Source organism: Alligator sinensis, unplaced genomic scaffold (assembly GCF_000455745.1).
Source record: "Alligator sinensis unplaced genomic scaffold, ASM45574v1 scaffold628_2, whole genome shotgun sequence".
Classification (NCBI taxonomy): domain Eukaryota; kingdom Metazoa; phylum Chordata; order Crocodylia; family Alligatoridae; genus Alligator; species Alligator sinensis.
The window spans coordinates 5,969,683-5,997,359 of record NW_005841833.1 but is presented as its reverse complement, the minus strand read 5'-3'; the positions used below and the strand labels follow the sequence as shown (position 1 = coordinate 5,997,359).

General features: G+C 53.8%; 1 protein-coding gene across 1 annotated transcript in view; it reads right to left on the bottom strand.

The window, feature by feature from the left end:
- The window catches only part of MYO18B (myosin XVIIIB), a 138,885-nt gene that overhangs the window by 2,583 nt on the left and 108,625 nt on the right, over positions 1-27,677 (bottom strand). The window contains 4 exon segments of the mRNA XM_025199576.1: positions 2-557; positions 15,808-15,969; positions 17,007-17,048; positions 21,114-21,247. Coding sequence (XP_025055361.1) covers positions 2-557; positions 15,808-15,969; positions 17,007-17,048; positions 21,114-21,247 — 894 coding nt within the window.

Below are 27,677 nucleotides of genomic sequence, written 5' to 3'. Positions count from 1 at the left end.
CTCTTCGCAGAGCGGGAGAGTGCGCGGGCTCTGGGATCTCCAAGGCCACGCACTTCAAGCTGGATGAACGCACGAGGCCGCCTCTTCCAGCCCCATCTTCACGTCCCGCGAGCTCGTCCGCTCCAAGCTTCATGGGGAAATCCTCCTCTTTGAACGTCCGGCACCTTCTCAGGGAGGACGCGCCCGTCGTTTGGTAGATCGGCAGGGGCGAGGCGTCTCCCAACCCCAACGTCCCCTCTTTCTCCATGGCCCTTTTCCTCCTCAGCTCCTCTACATATTCAGAAAGGGCAGAGGAGGAACTTGGGAGCTTCTCTTCCTCCGCAGGAGACATCCTCCTCCTCATCACGGATGGAGAAACGGCTCCGACTTTATCCACGGTCTTCGTCTCCTCCTTGTCCACCAGGGATTTCCCGTACTCCCGCCTTCGGACACCAAGTAAAGGACTCTCCCTCTTTCCAAAGTCGGCCTCAGCGCCAGCTCTTCCATATTGCCCTCTTCTCGCAATGAGTGAAGAAGCCGGCCAGGTCGGTTCCTGGTCTGTGACATCTCTGTTCATCCTACACAACAGAGCAGAGACGTTAGCACGTGTTAGCTCGAGTTATCTGACTTGCTCTTACTGCAGCACCCTTCGGCCAGCCCCCATCCTGCCATCCCCAACACCCACTTACGCTCCAAGTCTCAGCTGAACCATGAACGTCAAGCAGAAACTGCTTCTTGCATGTCAATTCATTCCAGCCCTTTCATTAGATGAACCTTTTTTTTTTTCACGGTAACTGAACTTAGCTTAAATGACTCCAAATAAACTAGAGCAGCCAGAACATATGACTTATAGGGCCATGCACATCACGTGATCTGCCCTTAAATCTGTCATGCCAAGAGGTACCTCAACACATCTATTTTTCCCTGACAAATTACAGCGACGTGTGCCGCTTACTTTTCGTTCTGCCAGCCCCCGAAGAGCACGCTCTGAATCTTTATGAAGCCATTTACCCAGCACCCGCCATGCATCTCAATGTTACGGCGCAGAAGGCTTCACGGGTGCTCCCTTTGAGGGGGGCTGGTCATTATTAATGGCAGAAGCAAAATAAAGGCCTGGCCGTGGGCTGGGTCTGAGCAGCGCACAAAAAAGGGACGCACGACCTCTGTTTGGGGTTTGCTTCTGCCAGAGCAGGTTTGCCTTGGGAAAGCAGAGCGCCAAGCACCTGCCCCCAGGACGCGGCAGACTTGCTGCGATGCAAAATTAGACCCAAACAGGGGCATGAGGCACGCAGTGCTCATTAGCCTTTGCTTCAGTGAGTCTCCTCTCCTTGCCTTTTACAGAAGAGCCAGCTGCCGGGAGCCCCTTCAGGAGAAAGGGGCAACTCTGGCAGGAAGCCTGGGGTGGGGCGGGGGGCTAGGAAGCCGCCTGCCCATGGCCACACCTGCTAGGTTTAATTGAAGGAGCAGTGAAGGAGTTTTCATTGCCATCCTCCCAATGTGTAGCTTCCACAGCAAAAGGGCTATGGTGCATCTTGCGGAGACCTGGCCATCTTCCGAGCACGTGCATCATCCCCGGGTAAAGACCAGCGTTTCCATGACATCTCATTGCAGGGCATTAAGGTCTGCCACGTGAGACGGCAGATGAGGCAATAATAATGTGTCACGTCCCTCCCTCCTGAGAAGGGCCAGCAGCACAGCCTTGGAGATGCCCCGTGCCCGCGTTAGGACTGGCAGGGTGCTAGACGCTCCTGCAGAAGCTGCCGGAGAAAGCAAGACACGATGCCGACAGCCAGGCTAGCTCTTCATAGCTATTAGGGGCTGGAAGGGACCTTACAGATCACCGGCTCCAGCCCCCCTGCCCTTGGGCACCGGCCAGGACAGTTGCTCCACCTTGCGCAAACCCCATGAGACCTGTGCACGGCATCCGGTCTGCACTGGAAAGGACGCCACGCTACGGGGCGGGAGATCAAAGAGCACTGCTTCTGTATGCATGGCCCCCACGACCATGACCACGACCCCAGACCGTGGCACCGGTTATGGCTGTGAGCCCGTATTTCATGCCATTGAAACCCATCTCGGACTCGTAAGTCTTTGCCTTAGCAGAGCTGTCGCGCTCCGCCAGCAGCGTCTCCGAGCCCGCGCTGCTGGGCAAAGGCGCTGGCTGCGAGAACGAAGGCTTCTCCCTCCTTCCTCCCTTGTCTGTGGCACAGCGGCTGGAAAAATTGATTGCAATCACTGTTAGCCTTTGTGCCGCTAATCCCTCAGTGCAATTCGTCAAGAAAATTGCGTGCATTCATTTAAAGGGCTGAAACGCCTTTCCCCCTTGTTTAATTAAAAAAATACAAAAACTGCAGGGGGGCAGTTTGTCATGCCGTATATAAGAAACAAACCAGGCCTTTCCGAGGAGTTATTGTTGAGTTAAATTAAATACCACGAAGAACAACACAATACCATGCCATTATCTATAGGCTACGCTCCCTCGGCTTCTTGCTCCGAAATGAGGAGCGCGGGAGTTTACGGGTAATTTTTTTTCTCAACGTTTCAAACCCGGAGACACGGCTGTAAAACGACCCTGGTGCTCGTTAGCACGCAGGTATTTTGTTCTGCGTTGCAGCTAGCAAAAAGCATCAATTAGGGCCTATCATTTTCTTCAATGAAGGGAGGGGGGGGGGGGGGGGGTAAGCTTCCTTGGTGTTTGAAGGTGTCTAACAACAAAAACCGATGCAAAAAGAAATGTGCGGAGCAGAGATTAAAGCAGAAGACCCCAAATACAGATGACTCCTCAGGTCCGCGGCAGGGCTGCTGCGCTCCGAGGCAGCTCTCGAGTTTTACATTGACAAGAATAAACCATCCCGGCCCGGGAACCGCGCGGGTTGCCATGGGAACGTTATGATAGTGTATAATCTCAAAGACAATACGGGGCAAACGGAGACCGGCCTCCGCTGACCTGCGGAGTCGTTTCCACGCTGAGACCTGTCGATAATGAACTCAGCAGCTGGGAAATGGAAGCAATTGAAGGAGTTACCAAATAACCGGGCGTTTAAAACGGCTTTCCCCCCGCGCCCCCGGCCTGGCGGCGGTGAGCAAAGCCTCGCGGGGGAGAGGACCGAATGGCCTGCAGCACGCGCCGAGGCAGCAGGAGCCCGGGCAGACGGAGAAGGGAAGGCGGGGGAGATATTGTGGGCAGCCTCTTCTTCCGAGGCTGCCCACAACATCGCGTTGTCCGTCGGGATGCTCTCACGCGGCCAGACTCTTCCACGCAGAATGGAGTAGCCCTTCATAAGAAGAAAATGCAGGGAAAGATCATAGACTCATAGACAATAAGGGCTGGAAGGTCGCTCAGGAGGTCACATCTAGTCCAACCAAGCAGGACCAGCCCCAACTGCATCATCCCAGCCAAGGCTTTGTCTACCCCGGTCTGCAAAACCTCCAAGGATGGAGACTGCACCACCGCTCTGGATCACCAGCTCCAGTGCTTTAATACCCTCCTGGTAAAAGTTTTTCCTAATATCCAACCTAAACCTCCCTTGCTGCAACCGGAGACCGTAACGTGCCGAACATACTGATGGTTTTGGTCCCCACTCTGATACACGAGCAGCGATGAATGGTTTGAGGCAGGATTTTGTGCCAGGCTTCAGCATCCAAAATTGTATCTCACCTAAGTGAGTGGTGTAATCCTTCCAAGACAATTCAGCGCCTTCCATTTCTACATTTCCAAGCAAATTTGTAAACTGCTGACCCGCTGGATTTCACAAATTAAACAGCCAGCTTCAATATCCCTTCGCTTCTCAATGCCGAGATAAAAATGTACTAAAGAAGCAAGAAACACTAATAGCATGTGAGCACAATCTGATATTTATTGCGCCAGCCAACGTGACGGACATGCTGCGGCTTATGAAAAACGTCTGGAGCATGAAAATCACTGCGAACAACAAAACGCGCGAGGTTTGGTGTTTGCAATAATTATAGCGCTTGGTCAATGGGAGCCCTCCCGCCCTTGCCCACAGCTGGTTGACGGTCCTTTCTATCTGGCCCACGTGCCTTTGCATCTGCTGCTTTCAGCTATTTTCCACCAGCCAAAATAATCACGTCCAAGCTGTGGACAGTGCAATTATCAATCTCTCTGCCTTGTTCCCATTACCCGGTACCTGCTGCGAAAACCCTACAGCTCTCTGCAGGAAGGCCTTAGTGTCTGACAGATTAAGGAAACCGGGCTTTCGTGCTTATTGCTCCACTAAGCCTAACTGCCAAAAACCTTTAAAGGACAAGCATTTGTGTTTTCCAGGCCAAGTTACCTCAAGTTTCTGCTTAAGCCGGCTAAGGGTCAGTGATGCTGGACGCCTTTCTGCAGTGCGGAGAGGTGATGGTGACGGCACAGAGCTCTGCGGCCAAATGCTTGCCTTAATGAGGTTAGGGGGTGGCAGAAACGCAGCGTGCGTATCCCAGAACTGGAGGTATGAAGGGAGAGGGAACGGATGCAGACAGCACAGGACAAAGACACGCTAGCCCTGGCTCGGCAGTGCCGCAGCCCTGCTACAGAGCAAACTTTCCACCCTGAGCTCGGTGCAAATGGAAAAAAAGGGCTTGAGCCCTCTGTACCAGGGTGGGTGTCACCCCTGTTCATGCTGAAGCGAGGCTGATACCCCTCCTAATTAAGTCCCCCCAACTGGGGTGATGGCACGCTTAGGTTCCAGGTTGGGATGTGATTTCACTCCAGATTTGTAGGAGCTGCAGCCTATGGAAACCTTTGCAAAGCTCTGGCCTGGCAGAGCGAGAGGTTCCCCAGGCAGACACCGGCTCCACGTCTGCCCTCCGCCTCCGAGCTTGCTGCCAGTCTGGGCACAAGCAACGGGACGGCCAAGGGCGAGCAGGGCAGGATTTCCAACTCCCAGCCTTAATAGCAGCAGCTTTTCTTGCCCCTCCTTTCCACGTCTCCCTCGTGCAGCGCAGACGCCCCCCGCTTCCTGCCCGCTTCGCCCCCGCCCACCCCACAGCAAGCGCAGGGTTTCAAGGAGCTCGCTCTGACGGAGAAGCTGCAAATGGGATCGGCTTCACAACTGAACTCCTCTGTGACGGGTGCGGGGGAGGACTGCCCGCCTGCATTTCAGTGTCTGGTGGTCAGGTACTGCTGCCTTAAGCCAGCTTGACCGAACAGGAGGAATGGCCAGCCCTTGACCTGAAATCACTGCAAACAAGTGGTTGTTTTCCAGGCGAGAACAGCTCCCAGGTCGGCCCCTGTGCAGAAACAGCAATACAGATGGGGGAAGCTCTGTGCAGGGGTGCGTGGCATCCAGGCACGCATGGCACCCAGGAGTTAGCGTCGTTAGCCATGTTCCTGCAGAGCCCACGCTCCCGGCACGCCGCAAGGAGCCAATCTCTGTGTCAGCTCGAGGAGAGGAGCCCGTCCTTTCAAGAACGAACAGCCCACGAGCCCCCGCAGTCGGCTCCGTTCACCCGCAGCTTTATTGGGACGTGTTTGCAGTTTGAATGCGCGTGCCGTTGCACGCTGGCATGGCAGTGGAGGAGGGGGACCGCTCTGTGCATCTATCTGCAAATGCACCGTTAGGATCTGTCTTGCATTGGAAAGCTTGTCGAACTCTATCCCCACGACGCGGGAAGAGAGATCGCCCTGAAGAAACCCCCATCTCTATAACACTGCCATTAGGATCTGGCATGCAATCCAGGCAGCTCCCCGCTGCCTCCGCTACACTGCTCCCTGAGCGGGGATATTGCAAAGCAGATCTAATCTGCCTCTCACTGCTGTGTGTCAGTGCATAGTGTAAGGATGGGTACCCATCTAATCATGCTTGCGCCTGAGATTCGTATCAAGTACAAGAGTTTATCCCACAGAGAAGGCCAGGGAAAAGCAGACGTGCTTGTTCCAGGCAGTTACCCATCTTCTGGCTCGAAGGCAGTCCTCTCCTCTGCAGCAAAACACCACGACGCCCTTTTGCCACCGGCGCTGACAGGTTGCGTGTGATGCTGACCTCCCCCTGCTCTGAACGTGCTTTCATTTCTACCCGATGCAGTCCGCGTTCGCCAAGGCTCCAGCTATGCACGTGCCGCGATTACATTTCATTTGCACTTAATTGTAGCGGGGGGAAGCACACTGCGAGTATGGCGGGCGCACACCCCTCGCACAGCAAGTTTCTGCACACCAGCTTGGCACGCGGTCTCTGGGAAGGCTCCTCGAGATCCCCTGAGACTGCTGTCATATCCCGGGCCAAAAACAGCTGGCTGGGAAGCCTGCCTGGCAGGCCAGAACGCGACCTGCAGATCCAGCGGCAATACCTTGCCATGCAGACACCTCGAGCCCGACACCGCAGAGCCGCACGGTGCCAGGGCCCTAATAGACCCGCAGAGCCCGTCAGCAGCTCCGGACCAAGCCCCACGGTTCGTTTTCAGTGGCTTGAAAAGAGACGGCCTTGCTGCCAAAGCTTTGCCTTCCAAAGTTTCTTGGGGTGGTCTTAAAGTGGCAAGAAAGAGAGAGCTCCCTCTGCCACTCTTCGCCCAGCTCTGCTCGACTGAAATCTCATTGAAAAACCAGCAAGCTCAGCCTCCAACAGGAGCACGGTTAGGCCAGTGCTAAGGGCCCTTGATAATTCCTCGAGAAGCAGTGCAGGGTTTAACAGAGGCTTCAGCGGAGGCAGCTTTTGCATTGGCAGTGTGTGTCTTGCAATGCATAAGGAAAGGCACAGATCCCCCAAGCCTCTTCAGGTACCGGGGGGTGGAAAGGACTTGCACCCTCCCAGCCTGGAGCCGAGCAAATGAGGCGCCTGCTTCTTGCAGTGAAAGTAATAAGTCATCAAGCACTCGGACCAACGGCATCCGAGTGTCCTAGCCCTGGAGGCAGGCACCAGGACGGGATGCAGCTAGAAGGATGCTCTCTCGCGCCCCGGCAGCTATGGCAGAGTAAAGCCCTGATGGGAAGCTTTAAGCGCAACCTCTGCTGAAGAAATAATGCGTCTCTGCAGCAGTTGTGCCCGAAAACCAGGGGAATCCGTGCAAAATTCACACCTCGAAAGGTGCTTCTCGCTGCACGCCGCCGAGCTGCAAGGTAATACGGATAGAGCCTGCGAGGAGTTGCAAAGCTACTACTGAAAATGGGAGGGCTGTGTGTGAATTGCTGCAATCTCTCCCGCGAACCCAGTCTCCAGCACCTCGCTTCTCGAGGAGCCAGCCTGCTGGTGCTCCTCGCACGTCCCTGGGAGTGTGCGCCAGTGGGCAGCTGTGACCTTTGCTTTATTTCTTTCTCAAATACCCAGAGGCGCCGGTTCTCACTGCGGCCACAGATTATGAACAGCTGCTGCGAATGTGTCACCAGGCTCAGGAAGGGGAATCGATCGGGTGACGGTGGAATACATTGCCCTGCTAATGCTCGTTAACCCGGCATTGCTGCCTCGTAAGGTGCCAGCCTAAAGCAGCACGAGGTTTGTAGGTGCAAAGGAAACAGCTGAATTCCTTAAACCTTTCCTTGCAGCAACATAAGCCGCGTTTTCCACCGAGTCGTGGAGGCTGAACAAGCCAACGCATAGGTCATAAAGTCTAGGGGGAAAAAAGCTTTGCTTAAAAGATTTCAACCAGGTAAAAGCACCATGTTAAAAGCCTGAATTCCCCTTTCTTATGTTTAAGCACACGCCGACGAAGTGCAAAGCAAGCTGAACCTGCATCTGCCAGTGTTAAACTTTCCACCGTTTTTAAATTTATGGCCACTGTAATGAGTCCGCGCTCAACCCTAACAGAGCAAGAAAAGCAAAGACGACTTCACATCACAAGGCACAGCCACCGGAGACCTGTTTTTCCACCTAAAATATTACCCTGTTAGTGCATAAACTCCAGGTGTGTGGCTGACACGCCGTCAGTAACTCCCCGTGCTGGCAATGTGCATCTGGAGCACAGCCTTTTTCACGCATTCCCTCATTTTGGGGGGGACCTGCCATAGACTTAATGCTGCTTAAACGTAGCGCGTGCATTTTTCTGACTGTGCTAATGAGGGTCATGAATAATGTCATAAGGCACGAGCCTCTTACCGTTGCAAAGGGAAAGGTCTCCCATTGCCTAAACATGGCAGAGGCTGGTTTTCTGAAGTTGAAGGCAAAAGCCAACCTAGCACAAAGTCTAAAGGCGTTTGCAAGCCAAGCAGAGTTCTGTACCGCGCAATCCACACCACAGCAAATGACATACAACAATAATTAGTGGAGATTACACAGCAATTAGCATGATTACAATTATGCTAGTTGAAATAATTTATACAATAAAGCCCTCGCATGCATCGCAACGCAGCGCGTGTCCAGAGATAAAGGACTACGGATCAAACTCTCCTCTCATAAATAAATCCAGTGTAGCTCCAACGCAGCGAGAAAGAAGCCTCTGCCCTGATATCTGTATGCTATTCACACATCCCCCTGTCATGATGTCCTCTGCAGGAGAGCTCTCGAGTTTTTAAAACAAATTATTTGCTTTGGAAATAGCAGCGATGCAAACTAAGCCATGCGGAGGGTTGCACAGTGCCCCGCGACCCGCGCCTTGAAAATATTCAGATGCCCAAATCCAAGAGCCCTCCGTGGCCGCCCTTTTCTCTGCATTCAGCCAGCTCTCTTCCTATGACAGTAACCATAGAAATAAGTGCTGCGGGTCAAAGCACTTTATTATCTGGGATTCTGCTCCGACCAGGATCACGTTCACAACGGCTCCTCCAGAACCATCTTTAATGTCTTCAGCCAACGCCGCAGGGAGACGAGCCATGGGAGGAGAGGGGAGCGCGGTTTCCCCCGAGGATATAAGACAAGCAAGCAGCAGGCTCTCCCCGTCTATGCACGGAGAGCTCCTAGGCATCACTTCCGAACCATGCCTTTGCAGCTCGTGTCTGAGGTTGCAGCAGGAGGAAGATGAAACCACCAGGCTTTGGACCTTCCTGGCACGGCTCTAGGCTCCTCTTCCAGGTTCAGTCTCAGGCAACCATTAGAGTGGATCGAGCACTTCGAGGAGAGTCGCCCCGTGGGACTGAGGCCTCTTTTTTCCTCCTCTTTCTTGGTGGCTGCGGAAAGTCTCTGCAAAGCCCAGTTGCCCCAACTCTCCATGTCAAAGCTTTTGACTCTGCAGAGGCAGGTTTAAAGCTCGAGCAACCTAAACATTTGCCACGAGACTGTCAGATGCCGAGCAAACTGAAGCCGACCGGTGTAATCGCAGCGGTGCCGTTTTTGCCGTGCACCGCGTATAACGTTGCAACGAGCCTAGCGGCACAAATGTGCATCCCTTCCCTTCGCCGCGTGAAGCCCGAACTGTGTCACAGCCCCCGAGCTAACGGCGATTCTCCCACTGCTCACGGGCCAAAGGGTTGTGCTTCTGGTGCAAGAAGGTCAAAACCACATCACCCGTCACCAGGGAGGTCCAAATTAGCTTCCCTGTGAGGACCGTGACGTTCCCAGACAGCAAGGGGCTTGCTCCCATAGCAGTGGGCCGAGCGAGAGGACAGACCCACCGGTCCCCGCGGCCGCGCAGCATCCAGGAGGACCGCGGAGAGGGCTGCCCGGGGCACATACGGGGCTGTGATGAACGTGCACAGCACATACGATTTCATGAGCATCCCAGGGCCCGTCACCACCAGGTGATTCCTGACCTTTTCAAAACAAAGACCTCCTGGACGGCCGCGCTCTCCTGTGCATGGGATTAGAGATGCTTTACTACAGCAAAGCTGACCTTTCTACCCAGGGACGTAGCAAAAAAAAAAAAAAATACAGTTTTTAATTCAAAGCTTGATCTTTCATTCAGCGTCTTTGATGGGTTTTATGTAGCGAGATCCAGATTGGATACCTGGTGGGTTTTTTTGTCCAAACACTTGATATCAGAGAATTAAAGAATGCATTAATCAAATTCCTCACTTGTTTATGCCAGATTGAATAGGATAGTAGCATCCTCTCTCTCCCTTTTTGCTCAGGAAAGAAAAGGCATCTGCATGTATTAGCAAGGAGCGACTGCTACTAGGTGCACTGCTTTCTCATTACTGTGTGTAAAACAAAGGAATCCTAATCAGGAAAAGCCTTCATGGCTATCCATTGATCTCACTTTTATTAACTTGCCATTCTCAGCTTGGGCTTGTTTTCATTCCTCGCAGCTCCCTGGCTCAGATCAGCTGAAACCATTTGCAGCATCCACCTTGCCACAAAAGTCAGGGCAGATCCAGACTGTGGTATTTCTCCCAGCCCTGGATGCAAACAGCCCTCTGCAATCAGGCCAGGGCTGGACCAGTTCTGGTACATTCATTAATCTCTCTAATCTACACAGCAGCCTTTTATTATAAGGACAGAGCATTGTATCTCTATCTCATTGCTTAGGACATAACTTGTGATGTACTGCTATTCATCTATAATTGCGGCTCAACTGTATGGACCAAAAGCTGGATCCTTCCCTTTTCATGTCTGTGTGACAAGGTATTTTGCAGAATTTGCAGATGAGTCCTAAGGAATGAAGAGCCAGCTGTGTGCCCTTGGTGCCAAGAAGTTGAACGGCATCCTGGGTGCATTGGTAGGAGCACTGGCAGCAGATGGAGGGACGTGATTCCTCCCCTCTATTCAGCACCGGGGAGGCCACATCTGGAGTCCTGTGTCCAGCTGTGTGCCCTCACTACAGAAAGGATGTGGACACATTGGAGAGAGTCCAGTGGAGGGCAAGGAAAATGGTTGTGGGGCTGGGGGACAGGACCTGTGAGGAGAGGCTGAGGGAAACGGGCTGACTGAGTCTGTAGAAGAGAAGACGGAGGGGGATTGAATAGCAGCTTCACCTCCCTGCAGGGGGGTGCAAAGAGGATGGAGCTGGGCTGTTCTCAGTGGGGGCAGATGACAGGACAAGGAGCAATGGGCTCAGGCTGCAGCAAGGGAAGTTGAGGTTGCATATTAGGAAAAACTCTCTCACCAGGAGGGCAGTGAAGCACTGGGACAGGTGACCCAGAGAGGTGGTGCAGTCTCCATCCTTGGAGGTTTTGAAGACCTGGTTTACAAAGCCCTGGCTGGGATGCTGTAGTTGGGGCTGGTCCTGCTTGGAGAAGGGGTTGGACTGGATGCAACCTCCTGAGCTCCCTTCACACCTCGTTGTCTGTGATTGTAGAAGAGAAGCCTAAATTCAGGGCTCCCCAAGGCAGCCGTGTCATCAGAGCTGCGCCCGTGTCGGGCCAGCACCAGGCGAGGCTCCGAGAGGCATCTCCAAGCTACTCGCACGTACCGAGGGTATTAGCCATGCAGGGTCTTGCTCCTCGGGAAATGAATTCTGGCTCTCAGAGAGGTACTTTGCCATATAAAGCGACAGAGCGCACACGCCGAGCTCCACAGAACAACGCCGGTGTGTTTAATGCCGATGCTCTCACGTAACAGTAACCTTGACAATCGCACAAGCTCAGGGCAGCTCCGCGGGCCGCCGACAGCACAAGGATGCAGGCCATTCAAGCAGCCTGCTGTCTTGCAGGGGAAAAGAGGTGGGTTTTTGTTCCTCAATGCCTTCAGATGGAGCAGGGAGAAATCCCCTTCCCTGCGCAGCCCGAGGGGCAAAGCTGCTCTCTCCTATTTGCAGGGTATCTGGCACAGCTACAGTACTGGTCTTGCTTTAGGACTTCTGGAAATTCACCTGCACCCCTGGGATATGAATTGCTGCCCATCCCTGAACACCAGGAAGGAATTTAACGTGAAACATCAGCCTCTTGCCTGCATTTCCAGGGTCTGCAATCAGCCCCGAACCCTTGGAGACCCCTTTCCAGAGCCTCCTTCATGCAAAGCAGCCCTTGATCCGATCCAAATTCTTTCCCGTTCCCCTGGGACGAGTCCCATGCGCTAACGCTGCACCCTGCAAGTCAAGCTGGCACAGTTCTCCCTCCCCTGACGTGGCATTTGTGGGCGTCCTCCCCCTCCTCCCGGCAGCACGCCGGATGGTGCAGCACCGAGCAGACAGCCTATGCCATTGTGCAGCTCGTTTACCCCTGGCTAACGTCTCCCCTCCAAAATTCCCATTTTTGGTATGCAAGTGTAGAGACGTATTGCTTTCCTAGCACGGCGCCGGGCGAGCATATGGTGCCCGCGTCCTCAAATAGAATGCATCATCTTTTAAACCATCTCCGGAGAATACATCAAGGAAGATAACGCTGCTTGAAGTGTGTGTCTGATGTAGTGACTTTCATCTAACGTTTCACTGATCCCGGTTTGGCAGTGACTACCTTCCTCCATTTGATGCTTTGACCTGAAGTCTCGTGGTTTCCCACCGAGCTCCTCTGCATCTGGAGAAGGACGGGAGCTTCAAACACTTGCCACAGTCTCCAAGACAGGCACTCTCCAACACCTGACCTGATTAAGTGGTGCTTTCCCACTTCTTCTGCATGCACCGAAATGAGGGAGACCCGGGGTGGATCAATGATGTTTTGCTTCATTTCCCATCTCTTTCCCCCCTCCCATGCATCAGCCCAAAATAAGGGCAGCTGCCTTAAATGATGGTGTCACCTGCCAAAGCAAGACACCATCATCATCATACAATACATGACGGGCCTTACACACCGCGGTGCTGTTGTACTGTTGTGCAAGAACATGTGCAGACATCTCCTTTGTTCTCTCCAGGTATTTGCAAAATAGACAAGATCGGAAACTCTTACACATGTCGCAGATGGAGACTTTCGGGTAGGTTAGCAAACTGAACTCATCTCATTAGCAAACTTGCATCATGCGCAAAACAGGTCACTGTGCCTTATTTTCATTACACAGCAAGCACTGAAGAATGAAGCCAGTATCTTTGCCCAATAAACCGTGTTGGTGCATCCATCAGCAGTATATGGAAACTGATTTTCCCCCCCCACTTCCCCTTCTCAGAAAAGATATTGGCTTGAAAGGAAAAGAAAGGTGAAATCAAGAGATGTCGCCATATGGGGGTGACTGTGAGTGTTGCTCTGTAGTTAAAGCAGCTCCAACTGTTACTGCTCGCTGTCATTGCTTCCCGAATCAATCACCATGCAATCAGCCATCTGCAGCAGGCACGTTGCGACTCTGAGTTGGACCTGCGGTTGCTTTTGTCATCTCTCATTACCCCGACAGCTCCTAAGGTTTTGCCCTCCGCTGCCCGCATCCGCCGGGTGATGTTGCTTGCGCGCTGCTCTGGAAAAGGCGTTGACAGTAAGGCCTAGTGACATGCTGCCCGAAGCTGCCTCGAGCAGGCAGGAGCCGTTTGTGTCTGTCTCCTCCTCGCCATTAAACAGTGGCAAGAAGCCAGGGCAGCTCGGGAGAGTCCCAGCCGCGAAGGCATCCCAGCAGCACACAGGACAGACGGTCACTGCCCGTCCGACACCTCGCTCCGTGCTTCCCTCTTCTCCGACTGGGAGGGAAAATGTCCATTTTGACGAGGCAATCGATAGCCAAGGGGGATTCGAGCCCCTGCTGTGACAGCCCCAGTAGAGACCCAAGTGTCCCCTCCGCTCGCCGCTCCTGGGGCCAACCTAAACGACGGCTGCATCCTGCACCGGCATTTCGGACACCAACTCTGAACGACGGCTGCATCCCCCGGGCAGGGCGGCACGGCGCAGCTTCCTGCGAATCCTCCCCATGCTCCTGCTCTCCTGAGCTTCGGCAGCCCCGTCAAATCCAGCGGAGACAGTAGCTGCTCTGGAGAAACCGGGCCAGGGGTTTACAGCCCCGTACCTCTGGCTTGAACCATCCCGGCCTCTCGGGGCCATTCCCTGCTGCACAAATCCAAGCCAACCCATCCCTGGGGAAGTTTCAGACTGGATGATAAACCTTTTCATCCGAAAAAATCCTGACCCATTCTAGCCGATAGCAAAACCCTGTGACCTTTCTCTCTCTTCAATTCAGTGGCTAGGCAACACTTTGAATGCTTCGTCCAAAAAAAGAAAAGACAAAAAAGAAAAGGAAAGACACCAGTTTGCTTGAAAAAGCAGGGCTGATAAAAATAGCAGCAGCAGGATTTTCCCTGGTTCTCGCTGCCTGTCTGCTCCATCCTGGTCCCTTGAATACCAGCACTGAGATGCAGGGGTTTAGGTTGTAGCCGTGTTGGTCTAAGGACATAAGCACTGAGATGCTGCTTAGACGCAGCATCTGGAGCTGCAATACTCATCTGGCCCCGATCTCATCCTCAGGGTGGATTTGCCTTCCGGTTTACAGCCAACACATCTCTCCTTAGACATATGCATTGCACCTGTGTGTGGACACCGTACCCCAGCAGAGCTAACACTGCCCGTGAGAGGAGAGCAGCAAGGCCACCGCATGCAACGGCTTTAAGTTTTCTCTTTCTTCTCGTACGGGGCCCTTTCTGCCTGCTCGCTGCCCTGCCAGTGGGTTCAAAAATAAGCCTGGGCTGGAAGATCCCATTTTTTATTAGCATCATCGCACCCGTGACATTGAGAAATATCCATCTGGCCTACTTAGCCCTGTCAAAAGCAGAGCAATCTCACCGGCAGCTGCCAGATCTGGTTTGCACTACCTGCCTCACTGCTGCAACCCGGACCAGGTCCTTTCTAACCCTCTTTGTCCATGATTATGAATAGTTAAAGCTGGATTTATGCTGCAGGCCACAGTTCCTCTGTTGTCTTTGGTGTGTGGATTGGTCACAGTAGGTCTCACTTCGGGATCTGAATAGAAATGACCTTTCCATCTATTCATCCATGCACACCTTCTTCCCTTGCCTAGCCTCCCCCCTTGTCCACACTACTGTCATACCAAGCACGTGAAGGCTGGTGTCGTGGGCAAAAGCTGTCCCCGGTGAAGCCTGGCATGACAAACGGCCTGCTCATTTCAGCAGGTGAAAGACCTCACCTGCGAATCTATCGCTTCATTCGAGAAGAGATCCTGAGAGTCACTTGAGAATAACTCGGTGCAAAACACTTCGCACCGAGCACTTACATAACTAATGCAAAACCCTCTGAGGCAGAGAGATCATCATCTTCCAAGTGACGGCATGAACGCCACTGTCCCATGAACTTAACTATTTGCCACTTCTCCGTGTGCCACTGCTGTTGCTCGCGGTGTTACGACAGCCAGTAGTTGCAACAGGAGCCCTATATTTGGAGAATTCATCCCGCACTTCCCAACAGGACCCTACAGGCAATAACAACGCGCTGAAGACACAGGTGTGACCACATGGGGAACTCTCAACCCATATGGAGGAAGCTGCAGTAAATTTGGAATAATTTTTAAGTATTCAAGTTTCTCGCTATTTATTGGAATAAAAAAATCACATTTGGTTCAGATTCACTGGTGGGTCATTTTTACTCCGCCGAATGCAACCGCTTATGCTTAAAAGAGTGCAGAACAATCACAAGAAATAAGCAGCAGCTAGCAACCTGCATTTCAACGACATGCCATTGCTGGGAAGGGTCAAGTGAAGGGTATCGCTGTGGAAGAGCTGATGACAGGGATGATGAGGTTTCTTTATAACACTACAAAGGCAAGAGGCAGAAGTTCGGCTTTCCAGGGGGAGTCCCGTCCCATCCCGTCCCGTCCCTGTGAAAATGACTCTGGATTTAATAGCATCCTGCTGTCTGCTGCTAGTTGACAAGTTTTAGGACATGCAAGATCAGAAATGCAGAAGGCTTGGGGGTGGTTTTAAGCAGTAGATGATTCGGTGCTCATTCTTGCAATTCCCTAAGGCCCTCATAGAGCTGTTTTGTCCCGGTCCTTTAACTCAGCGCGTGCTGTGGCACGCCGGAGCTGAAGCCAAGGTCTACAGATGGAAAGGTGTTGGTATGCATCACCTGCAGAGCAAGTATCTGGTAATCCACAGGGAGCCCGCGTGGTCTGTCACCAGTGTGAGTTTTTGAGCACAAAAGAAGTTCGAGAAGTCTCTTACCTGAGGCTTGGGGTGCCGCGGCTGCCTACGGACTGTCTCGACAGGCTTCCCGCCATGCTGGTGCTCGTAGGCGATGACCAGCCTGCTGCTGACCCCAGCCACGATTTGAAGCTTTCTCCAGGCTCCAAACTTAGGGTGGAGCCCACGCTAGACTGGGCGTCCCTGCAACGGCAATGCAGTGTCACGGCACAGGATGCTCACAACCTCCACAAATGCAGGCAAGAAATCCCAGCCTGGCTGGGACGGGGGGATTGGGGAGCTTTCCTCTCACCAAACCATCTCCCCTTACCACCTCGACCCCTTCGCTCACTTAAGCTGGGGAAAACCCCACAGGCACCTACCTCTCCCGCTGCATTTTACAATTTGTGCTCCCAAGCCCAGGTGAGAGCAGGGCATGGACGTGAGGGATGGAGCGGGGACTGCTGGCTCCGAGTTAGATGGGTTTTCTTGGGAGGGTTGCAGCATAACTAGGGGATGCCTTTGCCTTGATCAAAACCAGAACCTGGAGACCTACACGTCCCTGCCACTTCAGGTGACAGACGCTGTTCTGGTCTCGCACAACGTCAGCAAGGACGAACGCAGAGGCTGCTTGCAATGGACACCGGACAAACCATTTTGGGTGCCTTCAGCGGGCAATTTCCCTGCTCCCGATAGAAAGACTGCATGCTGCACACCGCTGGCATGAAAACACCAGCGCTAGCGCCGAATATTCGGGTCTAAGACGGTGACTTTACAACTGAAGCCGACTCCCAGGGACTGGGGCGGGCACCGTGCTTGCACCAGCATTTCACACAGGGTACCAGGCTTCGGTCCCTGTGGACATGTTGTCACTAGAGTCCACCCCGATGCGGTGCCAGGATGATTTCTGGTAGATTAACTTCCTCTAACCGTGCAGGCTAGCTTAGTATGCTTAAATCACACCGAAAAATAAATGAGGCTGTCTATCATAGGTTAATAGACAGACTATCAGGAGAAAATGGGGTAGATCAATGCCGTTGCAGTGTTTAAAGGCAATGCATCTGCAAGCCCATCTGAAACCAATCCAAGTGCACGGCTAATAAGAATACGGTCACTCTCTTACTAGGCATTGACATCTCAGCAAACGAGAATTTCGACAGCGGTTCATCGATAACCTATTCTGTCATCACACAAGGATTCAAATGCTTCAACCGGCCCAGCCCTCCTTAGGGTTCACTTACGTCTCTCTTCTCGAGCCGAGCGACTCCAGAGCTGTCTGGACGCTGTAATGATGGAACAAAAGAGAATCGATCATTACACGTGGCGATGGATTGCGCCGCCTTCATGAAACCACACTGGAGGATCAGCTTTTGTTTGAGGAGATCAAACGCTTTTTGGATTAATCGCAACACAGCGTGATGCTTCAATGGCTGTTACCTGTCAGACCGCAGCTTACTGGGGTTTTGTAAATGGGACAAAATAGTCCCTAAAAATCACGTGCACCACAGAAGAAACACTTGAACATCCCTTCCCCTGCCCTGCATATACAGGCTACCTCTGAACCTCCCGTGCCCACTGACAGAGATGGGAGCTGCAGGGCTCTCAACCCAGGTGCGTGGGGATCACATCTGTGCTAACTCAGGGGCTCTCAACTTTTTTAAGACTCAATACACTCAAAGCGCCCCTCAGAAGATGCCAGCTCTCAGCTGTCACGTGTTTCTTGACCTCGGAAAAAGGATAGAGCAATTCTTCTATTGCAAATTGCTCAGAAAGGCCACAACATGTCAGAACGAGCCCTATTTGACATCTCCGGGTTAGCCCTGCAAATCATGTGCTGGGGTGGAGACACATAACCGTGCTGATATTGCGTGGGAGCTTGAAAATGATCTCGCAGCACCCTGGCTGAGACCCTCCGACCTAGGAATGAGGTGGGCTTGCTTCAGGAGCCAACGGGTCAGAGGTCAAGTCTGCAGTGGGGGGCGGGGGTGCAGCATCAAGGGCAGGGCTAGGATCCACACTAATGGGAGGATCAGGCCAGAAGAAATCTCACGAGGTTCAGCAAGGACAAGTGCAAAGTCCTGCGCTGAGGAGGGAGGGATCCCCTGCACTGGGGCAGGCTGGGGGTGACGGGCTGGGCAGCAACCCTGCAGAAAAGGACCAGGGGGGACGGGGGACAAGAGGCTGATATGAGCCGGCAGCATGCCCTTGTCACCAAGAAGTTGAACGGCATCCCGGGCTGCATTGCTAGGAGCGCTGCCAGCAGATGGAGGGCAGTGATTCCTCCCCTCTATTCAGCACCGGGGAGGTCACATCTGGAGCCCGGTGTCCAGCTGTGGCCCCCCCTACAGAAAGGATGTGGACACATTGGAGAGAGTCCAGTGGAGGGGAACGGAAATGGTTGTAGGGCTGGGGGACAGGACTGGTGAGGAGAGGCTGAGGGACCTGGGCTGATTGAGTCTGGAGAAGAGAAGACGGAGGGGGATTGAATAGCAGCCTTCACCTCCCTGCAGGGGGGCTGCAAAGAGGATGGAGCTGGACTGGTCTCAGTGGGGGCAGATGGCAGGACAAGGAGCAATGGGCTCAGGTTGCATCAAGGGAGGTTGAGGTTGGATATTAGAAAAAGCTCTCTCAGAAGGAGGGCGGTGAAGCGCTGGAACAGGCTCCCCAGAGTGGTGGTGCAGTCTCCATCCTTGGAGGTTTTCAAGCCGCAGCTAGACAAAGCCCTAGCTGGGATGACATAGGTGGGGCTGGTCCTGCTTGGAGCAGGGGGTTGGACTAGATGTCACCTCCTGAGATCCCTTCCACCCTCATTTTTATGATTCTGTGATCATTAGACATTACAGGAGGTTAGCAGGCGGAGTGGAAATAACTGCAAAGAGGCCAGAACACCTCTGTTTTGACTGGAGCTGCCTAGAAAATCCCTGGCGAGAAGCACTTCTCACCTTGAGTAACGTGCCAATTGCACTCAAAATCAAAGCGTTTCCTATAAAACGTGGAATTTCTGAGCTCTCACCTCCTACGTTGCTCTACCCCAACGAATACCTGGGAAAGAGCATTCTCTTTGCACACGCTGGTGTCGGGCCAGGTTGTCTTCTGTTTCCTGGTTTATGCACCGATACAAAACTGCCCGTTTGTGCCAGAGCCGTCAGAGCAAGACGAGAAGTGATGGCATCGGAAAGAGGGGAAAACTTAAGAGCTGGCAAAATAATGCTGATGACAAAGGCAACCCCCCCCCCCCCCCCCCCCAAAAAAAACTTTGTCGGGAAAAACTTCCATAATTTTCCCACCGCTTAGCTGCACGCGCGGACTGCCCTTCCTATCCCTCCGCTTGAAGCCAAACTATATTTAAAGTGCATGTTTTTTCCATCACCATCGTCCACGTACGAGGCGCCTCGCTGTCAGATTCCCGACAGAGCTGCCCTCTCTCGTGGCAGCAATGCCAGCTGGCACAGCCCAGGGCCTGCCCCTTCGAGACAAGACCTCCTCAGAGGTTTCCTATGGCAGAGAGAGGAGAACGGGCTACCAGCACTGCAGGGAGCCTGGGGAAGACGGAGCAGAGCATCCTGCTAGATCTGCCGCAGGAGCTGGGTCCGTCAGGGAAAGGAGCGGACGTGCCGAAACACTCGGGGAGGGTACGGAGGGGGTAGAAAGGCAGCAGGCCCTTGGCTGATGGACCAGAAAGAGAAATATTTAAGAGCTGGGTGACCACCAGGACTGGGAAGGAGGCTGCAGAGTGGAAGTTCAGGGGTCCGGCTATATCCCCCATGGTCACGGGGGCTGAGGACAAGAACAGCGCTCCGCAGCAAAGTGCAGGGCTGCTGGGAAGGCAGCGGCATGGCAGAGCACTGGGGACAAACTCCTCTGTGTGAAAGACCATGGATCTACTCTCGACCAAGCTAGGCACTGTATTATTTCATCTCTTAATTTGCATTTTTCCATGCATTTGCTGCCAGCGCTGCTAAGGGTTCCCGGTCAGGATTTTCAGGTGGCGCAATCTGACGGGCTCTGGCCTCGTTCTGCACCAGCTCTCGTCGCCCGGAAGGAACCACGACGTGCGCGTGCGACTGGAGACGCTGACTCTAGCTGGCATTTCTGGGCCTGTTGCAGGGGGCGGGCACCGATCTGAGGAGCGAGATCGCTGGGTGACACTGTCGCTAACCTGATTAGCGCTGACGCTTCCTGACGGCATAATGATTCAGAGCAAGCTTTAGCAAGGCAAACTCCAACTGTGTTTCTGTGAGAGGATGACATGACTTGCAAGAAGAGGCAGAGGGAAATGGGCTGATTGAGTCTGGAGAAGAGAAGACCGAGGGGGATTGAATAGCAGCCTTCACCTCCCTGCAGGGGGGCTGCAAAGAGGATGGGGCTGGGCTGGGCTCAGACGACAGGACAAGGAGCAATGGGCTCAAGCTGCACCAAGAGAGGCTTAGGTTGAATATTAGGAAAAACTCTCTCACGAGAAGGGTAGTAAAACACTGGACCAGGTGAGGGGGTGGCATCTCCATCCTTGGAGGGGTTGAAGACATGGCTAGACAAAGCCTTGTCCGGGATGATGTACTTAAGGCTGGTCCTGCTTGGAGCAGCGATTGGACTAGATGTAACCCCCAACATCCCTTCCCACCCTCCTTGTCTCTGACTCTGTGGTTCCTGGCCTGGCATCGTACCGGTCCTGCCGTACAGGGCCAGCAGAAAGTGTCCCAGAACCAGAGGCAGCCCCGAACCTCGTCCTTCCCAACCAAGCTGGGGGTGGATTCGACTCGCGCTCCTGAAGCACATCACGTGCCAGGAGCAACCTGTACAGGGATGCTTGTGACCGGACTATTTCCATCGCGGCGTTGCTTGCTCATTTTAAACCCCCGCACTCAGCAGAGTTCTCCGCACAACCTTTCTTTGGGTTTTCATTAAAAAAAGGGGGTCATTTGTCAGTGCAGATCCACGCGGCTCAAAGCAGCTGAATCAGCTCTAGGAGAAAATGTTCCTCTTAGAGACAGCATCAGGACAGCTCCTCCATGCCCGTGGATCTCAGTCCCGTGCCAGGAGCCCAAAGAGGCTCATCGTAGTCACCCTACGTGGCAGAAACGACCCCTGGGGCTGGTGCGAGACGCCAGCTCCAGGGAGCATTTCATTTGCAAAGAGAGGGATGCAGCTCTTCTTGGGCCTGAATGGAAAGCTCAGTGATGGAGGCCCCCTGCCCTAACCGAGTACTGCTTCTCCCATGAAAATCAACTTTCCTAGAAAACAGACGTCCCATGCAAATCTCAGCAGCGCCGTGACACACGCCACCGGGCCCAGCGCAAAGACCCCGGTGCATCCGCACGCGTGTCAGGATTCGTTTCTGGTCCGCCTACCTCTCCGTGTCGCTTTCGTCGCTGGACTGCACCTCCTCCAGGGCCACCTGCAGATCCGCGATGCGCCGGATGGACGTCTCCAGGTCCGCTTGCAAAGTCTGCCGCACGGCCGAAAGCTCGTCCACTTGCTTCTCCTGGACAAACACAGCTTGAGATTAGAGAGCTACGGCCTCTTAGCCAGGAGCCCAACCGTGCAAGACGGCATCTACCGAAACGGCGCTCGGGTTTCTAGGACGTGTCGTTATTATTTTGGGGGCACCCACAGGTTTCAGCCAGTCCCTTCTCCAAAGAGCCTACAGCGCAAACGGGCAAGGCCGGGTGAAGGAACAAGTGGTACCCTGACTCCCAGGTGGGAAAGTGAGGCCCGGTGACGCGCCCAAGCTGACACTGGAAATCTGTGGCTTGGCACCAAGCTGTAGCCAGACCATCTTCTTCTTGCAAGAGCAGAGGTCGCCCTAAACCCTGGGAGAAAAACGCCACCACCCCAGACACGTTCCTATCCACAGCAAAACGGCCGTGGGCTCCTGAGCCCGGCGTCTCACCTGATGTTATTCCTACTTGGTTGGCCAACACAACTTGTGTCCTACAGAATAAAGCACAGCCGGGACTCTCCACCCTGCAAGTGCAGCTAGGAGAGGCATCGGTATCACATCCACTGCACTCACCAGTGGCCTGGGGCAGGCTGCTCGTGCTGCCCGTGTCTAAGTCCTTTGCCCCCCTTGAGCGGGAAGGAAGGAGGGCTGGGAGCACTGCTAGCTTCACACCTGGGTTTGGAGGTGCTGTTCTTTACCCCGGCGAGGCACGAGGGAGGAGGCTGCTGGTGCACAAGGCTGACCTGGGAGCAGACCCGCAGAGAGTGCAAGGACAGAGCCAGCCCTTCCGCCCTGCTTATCCACCTGCGCGAGGGGCTGCCCCCTGCTTCCAGACGAAGCACGGTCCAGAAACGCACTCTAATTAGAAGACAATCAGAATTCAAACTACAGAAAAGGAGGGGGGAAAAACCCATTCAACCGCCCGGACTCTATTTTTCTTCATTGACATCAGCCACGAGCCACGGATGAGATTTTCGCACCGTAGCTGCAACGGCAGCCGCCCGAATTGGCAGTCGCCACGCGGGGATTTTAATCTTTTGTCTTAACATCGCGGTTTTAATTTGGTCTTAAGTCTTTTCGCGAGCCCGGCGAGAAGGGAACTCGGCAGACAGTTTGTCTAACCCGGCACGTGACGGAGAGAAAGCAAGCTGCAAATTTAACTTGATTGAAGCTGCCAGCTGTAAAATTGCCATCTCTGTGGTGACAAGGTGAGAGATGATTTGTAGTGCAGGCAGCGACAGGCCCGGGCGCAGGAGCCAGCAGCCTGTCAGAGTAAATAATGAAAGCCCTGGTATCACAGGGCAAGCAGGCCTTGGGGGAGCCGCATCTCACTTCATAAAAACATTCAAGAAATCGCCGGGCGTGGGCAGCGCAGAATCCCAATCGCTCTGGGAGCGCGCCGATACGGACGGCGACTCCTAGCAATGCCCACATCTCCCTCCCGTCCAGGGCTTTCAAGCTTGTTAAGTCCTTCCCTCTGAGAGACCAGATATTATGAGGTCTCTATGAAAACGAAAGCTCATAAAGAAATCTATCTATAAAGATATCTCATGAAGTGAGACAAGCGCACTTAGGAGGAAGCAAGCAATCCCCTGCACCGGTGCGGGCTGGGCACTGACGGGCTCGGCACCTGCTCCGCACAAAAGGACCTGGGGGGACAGGGGACAAGTAGATGGAGATGAATTAACTGTGTGGCCTTCTTGCCAAGAGGGCGAATGGCATCCTTGGCTGCATCGCCGGCAGGTCGAGGGCAGTGATTCCTCCCCTCTATTCGGCACTGGGAAAAGCTCTCCAAGACATGGCTCCCCGAGACCCTCGGGCCACCTTGGTGCACCCTTAGTGCTGTATGGGCTATAGCTCATCCTCTAGCAAGCACCAAATAACTGGCCTGGGAGACGCAGCTGAGCGAGGGAAGCCAGATGCTCCAACACTTGTGAAACCAGGAGGGAGAGTGCTCCGAGCTTTAGATAACAAGCCTGCAATCCACTATTAGCAAATATAAAATCAGTAAGTAAAACAACCTATCGATAAAACCCTGCACGCTGATGCAGCATCCCTCAGCTCCAGAAATGCAGTTTGCTGGCGGCATTTGTTTCTTCCCCCGTCTTCTATTATTATTATTATTATCCTTACACTCGGCCTGGCAAGCACACGTGCCTCTTGCCACGACGGGATGGAGCCGCTTCATGGTACCTGGGAATTCAGTGGCTTGCTTTCTCCATCTGGCGACACCAAGGCCTCCGAGCATTTCCTATCTCTGCAATATTAACTCACACGGCAATCTCAGCGGCTTGCCTATAAAGCCCCAGTATCTCCTTGGGTGGGCGGGTGGGGGGAGGCTTGTTTCTCATGGTGCTCACGGGCTGTTACGAGCTTCTATCAAACTTCAAGGCTGCTATTTTCCAAGCTGCCTCCAAGGCTTTCAGATGCCCATCTCTCACTACAGAGCCCATCTCCGATGATAGAATAACAGGCACCTGAGTCCCCGGGCAGGTTGGAAAATTGGAGCCTGAAATTGTTGAGAAAAACAGACCCTGTGCAGCCAAATGCACCCTGCAGCCAACACCGGAGGACCGTGGGAGGAGTGCGATGGACTTTCAGGGGCAGCTTGGAGATGGGGGCACGTAACAGGAGGAGCGTGGTTGGAGAGGTCAGCCAGGGACACCTTTTCTGGAGGGCTGACCAGCACCATCCCCTCCGTCAGGAGTAGGGGCCCTTCTCTCTCCCCACCCGGTTTCCAAGCTGCACGTGGAAGCAATCCCGTGTCTCCTTCGCCCTGCCCTATATGGGCCCCATAGGACCAGGGCAAAGTCTTGTCCAGGGACTGACACCTTTGAGCCAGCTCCGTGACAGCGTTGACCATGCAGTTGTAGTAGCAGATTGGATGAGGATTTGTACGGGATGGTTTGGGTCGGGAGGGGGCGCTGCATTAAATGCAACCTCCAAACGACTCTCCCAGCCCCACTTCTCTACGACTCTACTCTTCACCCACAACACCAGATATCATGACAAGTCACGTGTATGTGCAAAGAGCCCCGAGACCCTCTGGCCACCTTAGTGCAAAGTCATTAATAATCGTTTCATGGGGTGGAGGTTAACACCATGCACTCAACGCATGGCATTGCACCAGTACCGTGCACTCAATGCGTGGCATTGAGCAGATGGCTCAGTGTATTACAGTGGCCAAGTAATGGGGCTATAGACAAGCCCCAGATCCTCTGCCCAGATTCTGGCCAAAGTGGTTATTTCAAGGTGAGCCTAAAAATAGAGATTTCCAAATGAGAGATGACAGTGCTTAATAACGCCGTTGTTCCCAGAATAGACTCTCTGCAGTCCAGAAGCCGTTGACTTATTACCATTGTCATTATTAGAAGTCATCAAATCCTGAGGAAATTTCCATTCAAATGCACGAGGTAATTTGTGCCAGCTCTTCATAAGATGGCCAGTGATTTGCTTGGCCCTAAACATACAGACTAGCATTGAAAGTAAGTCCTGGGTTTTACAGGCAGGGACATGACCAGCGACAGCCGCCCGTCACTGCGGAGCCGTCCATGCTACAAGTGCTAAGATTTGCAGTTTGCAAAGGAGCTGGAAACCGGTCTGAGCTCGAGAGCTTTGCTTAGAGAAAAGCTCCAGCAGCGACAGAGGTGGAAAGCGTCCCTCCGAGACCGCAGTTCGGGACCTATCCGAGGACTCTCCTATTAGCAGGAGCCTGTGATCTCAGCCGCTACCACCGTAATTTGTGCCGGCAACCGCTGTACCGACTTTGCCCTTTCTGCTCAAACTCAAACACGACATACATCTGTACCACCCCATTCTCTCCAGGAAGGAAATAATTATATCAATATAATTACATTGCAAATGAAAAAAAAAGTATCCTTTTCACACAAACTGACAATAAACTGCACAACGTCAGACCACTATCATTCGGGCGAGCTATTAGAAAAGACACCTTCGACACATGTTGTTTTAATTTAAATGTAAATGCAAGCGGCGTTTTCCTTTTTAATATGCTAACTGGTATGAATGCAAAAATATGCCTCGAGAATGGACCACGGAGCATTTCGGATGCCGTCTTTCCTCGGAGAGGCAAAAAAAGACGCTGGGAAACACGTTTGCTGCCAACTGCCCAGAGCGCTCACGTGTATTGTTTCGTCTTTAAAGGGGGGGAAGCCTAATATTTCTTGCAGCAAGAAAGCTCGCAGGAGAGGAGGCCTCTGTGCCCCGTTAGCAGTCGGCGAGCTGTCTGGGATTCATGGCCACTTGAAGGAATAGACCTGAGCCGTGGCTGGAGCTCCCTGCCCCTACCCAGCCTCCGGACCCAAAGGGGCTCGCATCAGGAGCAGGGAGCCCCGGGGCCTTCCCGTGTCCCCTTCACATCAAGAGCAGCCTGGAAGCAGCTCTCAGAAGCGTCAGGCCTGAGAGGGATGGAGGGGAAATGGCATAGAAACCTCTGAGCCCCCAGCATGCCCCACCATGGGTCTTCCCAGGCTAGATCCACTGCCCCCAGAGCCGGATCCACTGGATCCCACTGGCAGAGACGTGCAAAAGATTTGTGGACAGGAGCTCACGGCAACCCCAAGTCCGTAGATCCAGCACTGAGCGGGACAGAGGTCAAAAAGGGGGGCGCTACAATTCGGGGTGCATTGCACGCACGGGGTGCATTGCACACAGAGGGTGCAGGACATATATGGGGTGCATTGCACACACGGGGTGCAGGACACACACGGGGTGCAGTGCAGTGGCTCTCACAGCCCAGGGGGCTTGATCTTCATCTGACCCCCCAACCAGGCACCGCACTGCCTCTCTCTGCCCCGTAAGCACTGCACAAGGGGACGTGGCACCTCTACCCTGCAGCTCTCCCAGCGCGGCACCCATCGCTCCTCAGTGGTTCCTGTACAACCCAGTGCTGCTGTTTCCAGCCCATTTCCTCCCAGCTGTGATGGGGGGGTTTCTCTGCCTGGCTCCTTCCCTCCCCATCCGTCCAGCCCGTTTGGAGCCACCTCCTGAGCTGCAATCAGCCTTCATTTGCTGTGCACAATGCGGCAGAAATCGTGTGTGAAACTTAAAGAAAGGCTGCCGGGGCCTGAAGTGAGGCAGCACAGCAGAGACAGACCTCCGGAGATAAAAGGCAACCGGCAAGTCATTTTGTCTCTGTTATTCATCATTAACAGCCCATTATTGGGGCTTTTGTGCTCAAGCGCGCCTGGCGCGGAGCAGAAAGGCCGTGTTACGGATCCGCCGGGCATCCTGACTCCTGGCTCCGTGGGCCGAAATCCCCGTGGCTGCGCTGATGAATGGGTTGAGGCTGCATCCCTGCCGCCGCAAACAGCCCTTTCTACCTGAACAGAGAGGCCAAGGCCACCCGCAGCCCAGGGTTTGATGAGGACGGGGAATCAGGAAATACATTTTCCCCTTCAGAGCCACCGAGATATTTTGAGGGTCAGGGGTGGTTGCCCTTGACACTGTCCACCCAAAAAACACTCGGTGGATTAGTGAAAGTGGAAGCCTTCCCCTCACTCGTTTCATCTCTCCCCTTTGGCAAGCAAGGGTCTCTGGGCAGCTCCGCCGGCACCTTGCTGGGTGAGCCGGGGCCGCTCTGGCCCGTGCACCCCGCAGCGCTCAGGTCTGCGGTGCGAGGCCACTGCATCCTACACCTACAAAGCACCGCTCCTAGCCCAAGGAAGGATCTGGCTTGAGGGCAAGTCCATGCAACTCTCCACCTTAAAGCAAGACGGGGGAGAGCTCCCATCTCAACCCCAGGGCAGATGCATTTTAAAATGCCAAGATGCGTGGGGAACCTCCGACCAGCCAGAAATGCATCTGGTTAACTAATTAGCCGCACGGGCTGCCTGAGTGATCTGCAGAGGCTTGCTCCGCCGTTCATTCAGCCAGCATCACGCCGGGAATCCCAATGAGCTGCTCTCCTTGACAGATGCATCCGGGAAAGGAAAAGCCCATTTGCTCTGCTGACTATCACCGGAGTTGTCGCACGCAAAGAAAACTCGGGCAGCTATTGGGCCGGAAGAAGTCTCGCGCGGGGATTGCTATTCCCACAGACTTCTGCATCCATTTGCCAAGCCTGCCCTTGAAAATGCTCTCGCCTGCTCACGCTGTCAGACGCGGGAGCAAAGATGATCGCTTTTCCTGCGGTTGCAGATACTGGGCTATAAAGCCTCCGAGAGCCCAGACGCTACCGAAACCAGACAGCAGCGATTCCCAAATCAGCCATCACTCAGTAATGATAAATCAGGAGACTAACGAGTCTCTGCCTTTCATTTGTTTTGATAGTAAATCAGCGGATTTTGCATTTGGCAACTCCTCCGAGCTTTGTTGCCTGTTTCCCAGAGGGCTGAAGACTAGCTGGGCCACCGCGGGGTCCCTCCGCCCTCCCCGTAAGGGACGACCGCTCGTAGCGTGCCCCTCGGTGCTGGGAATGACCGGGTGACTGGACGGAGGCCAGCGGGGCCCC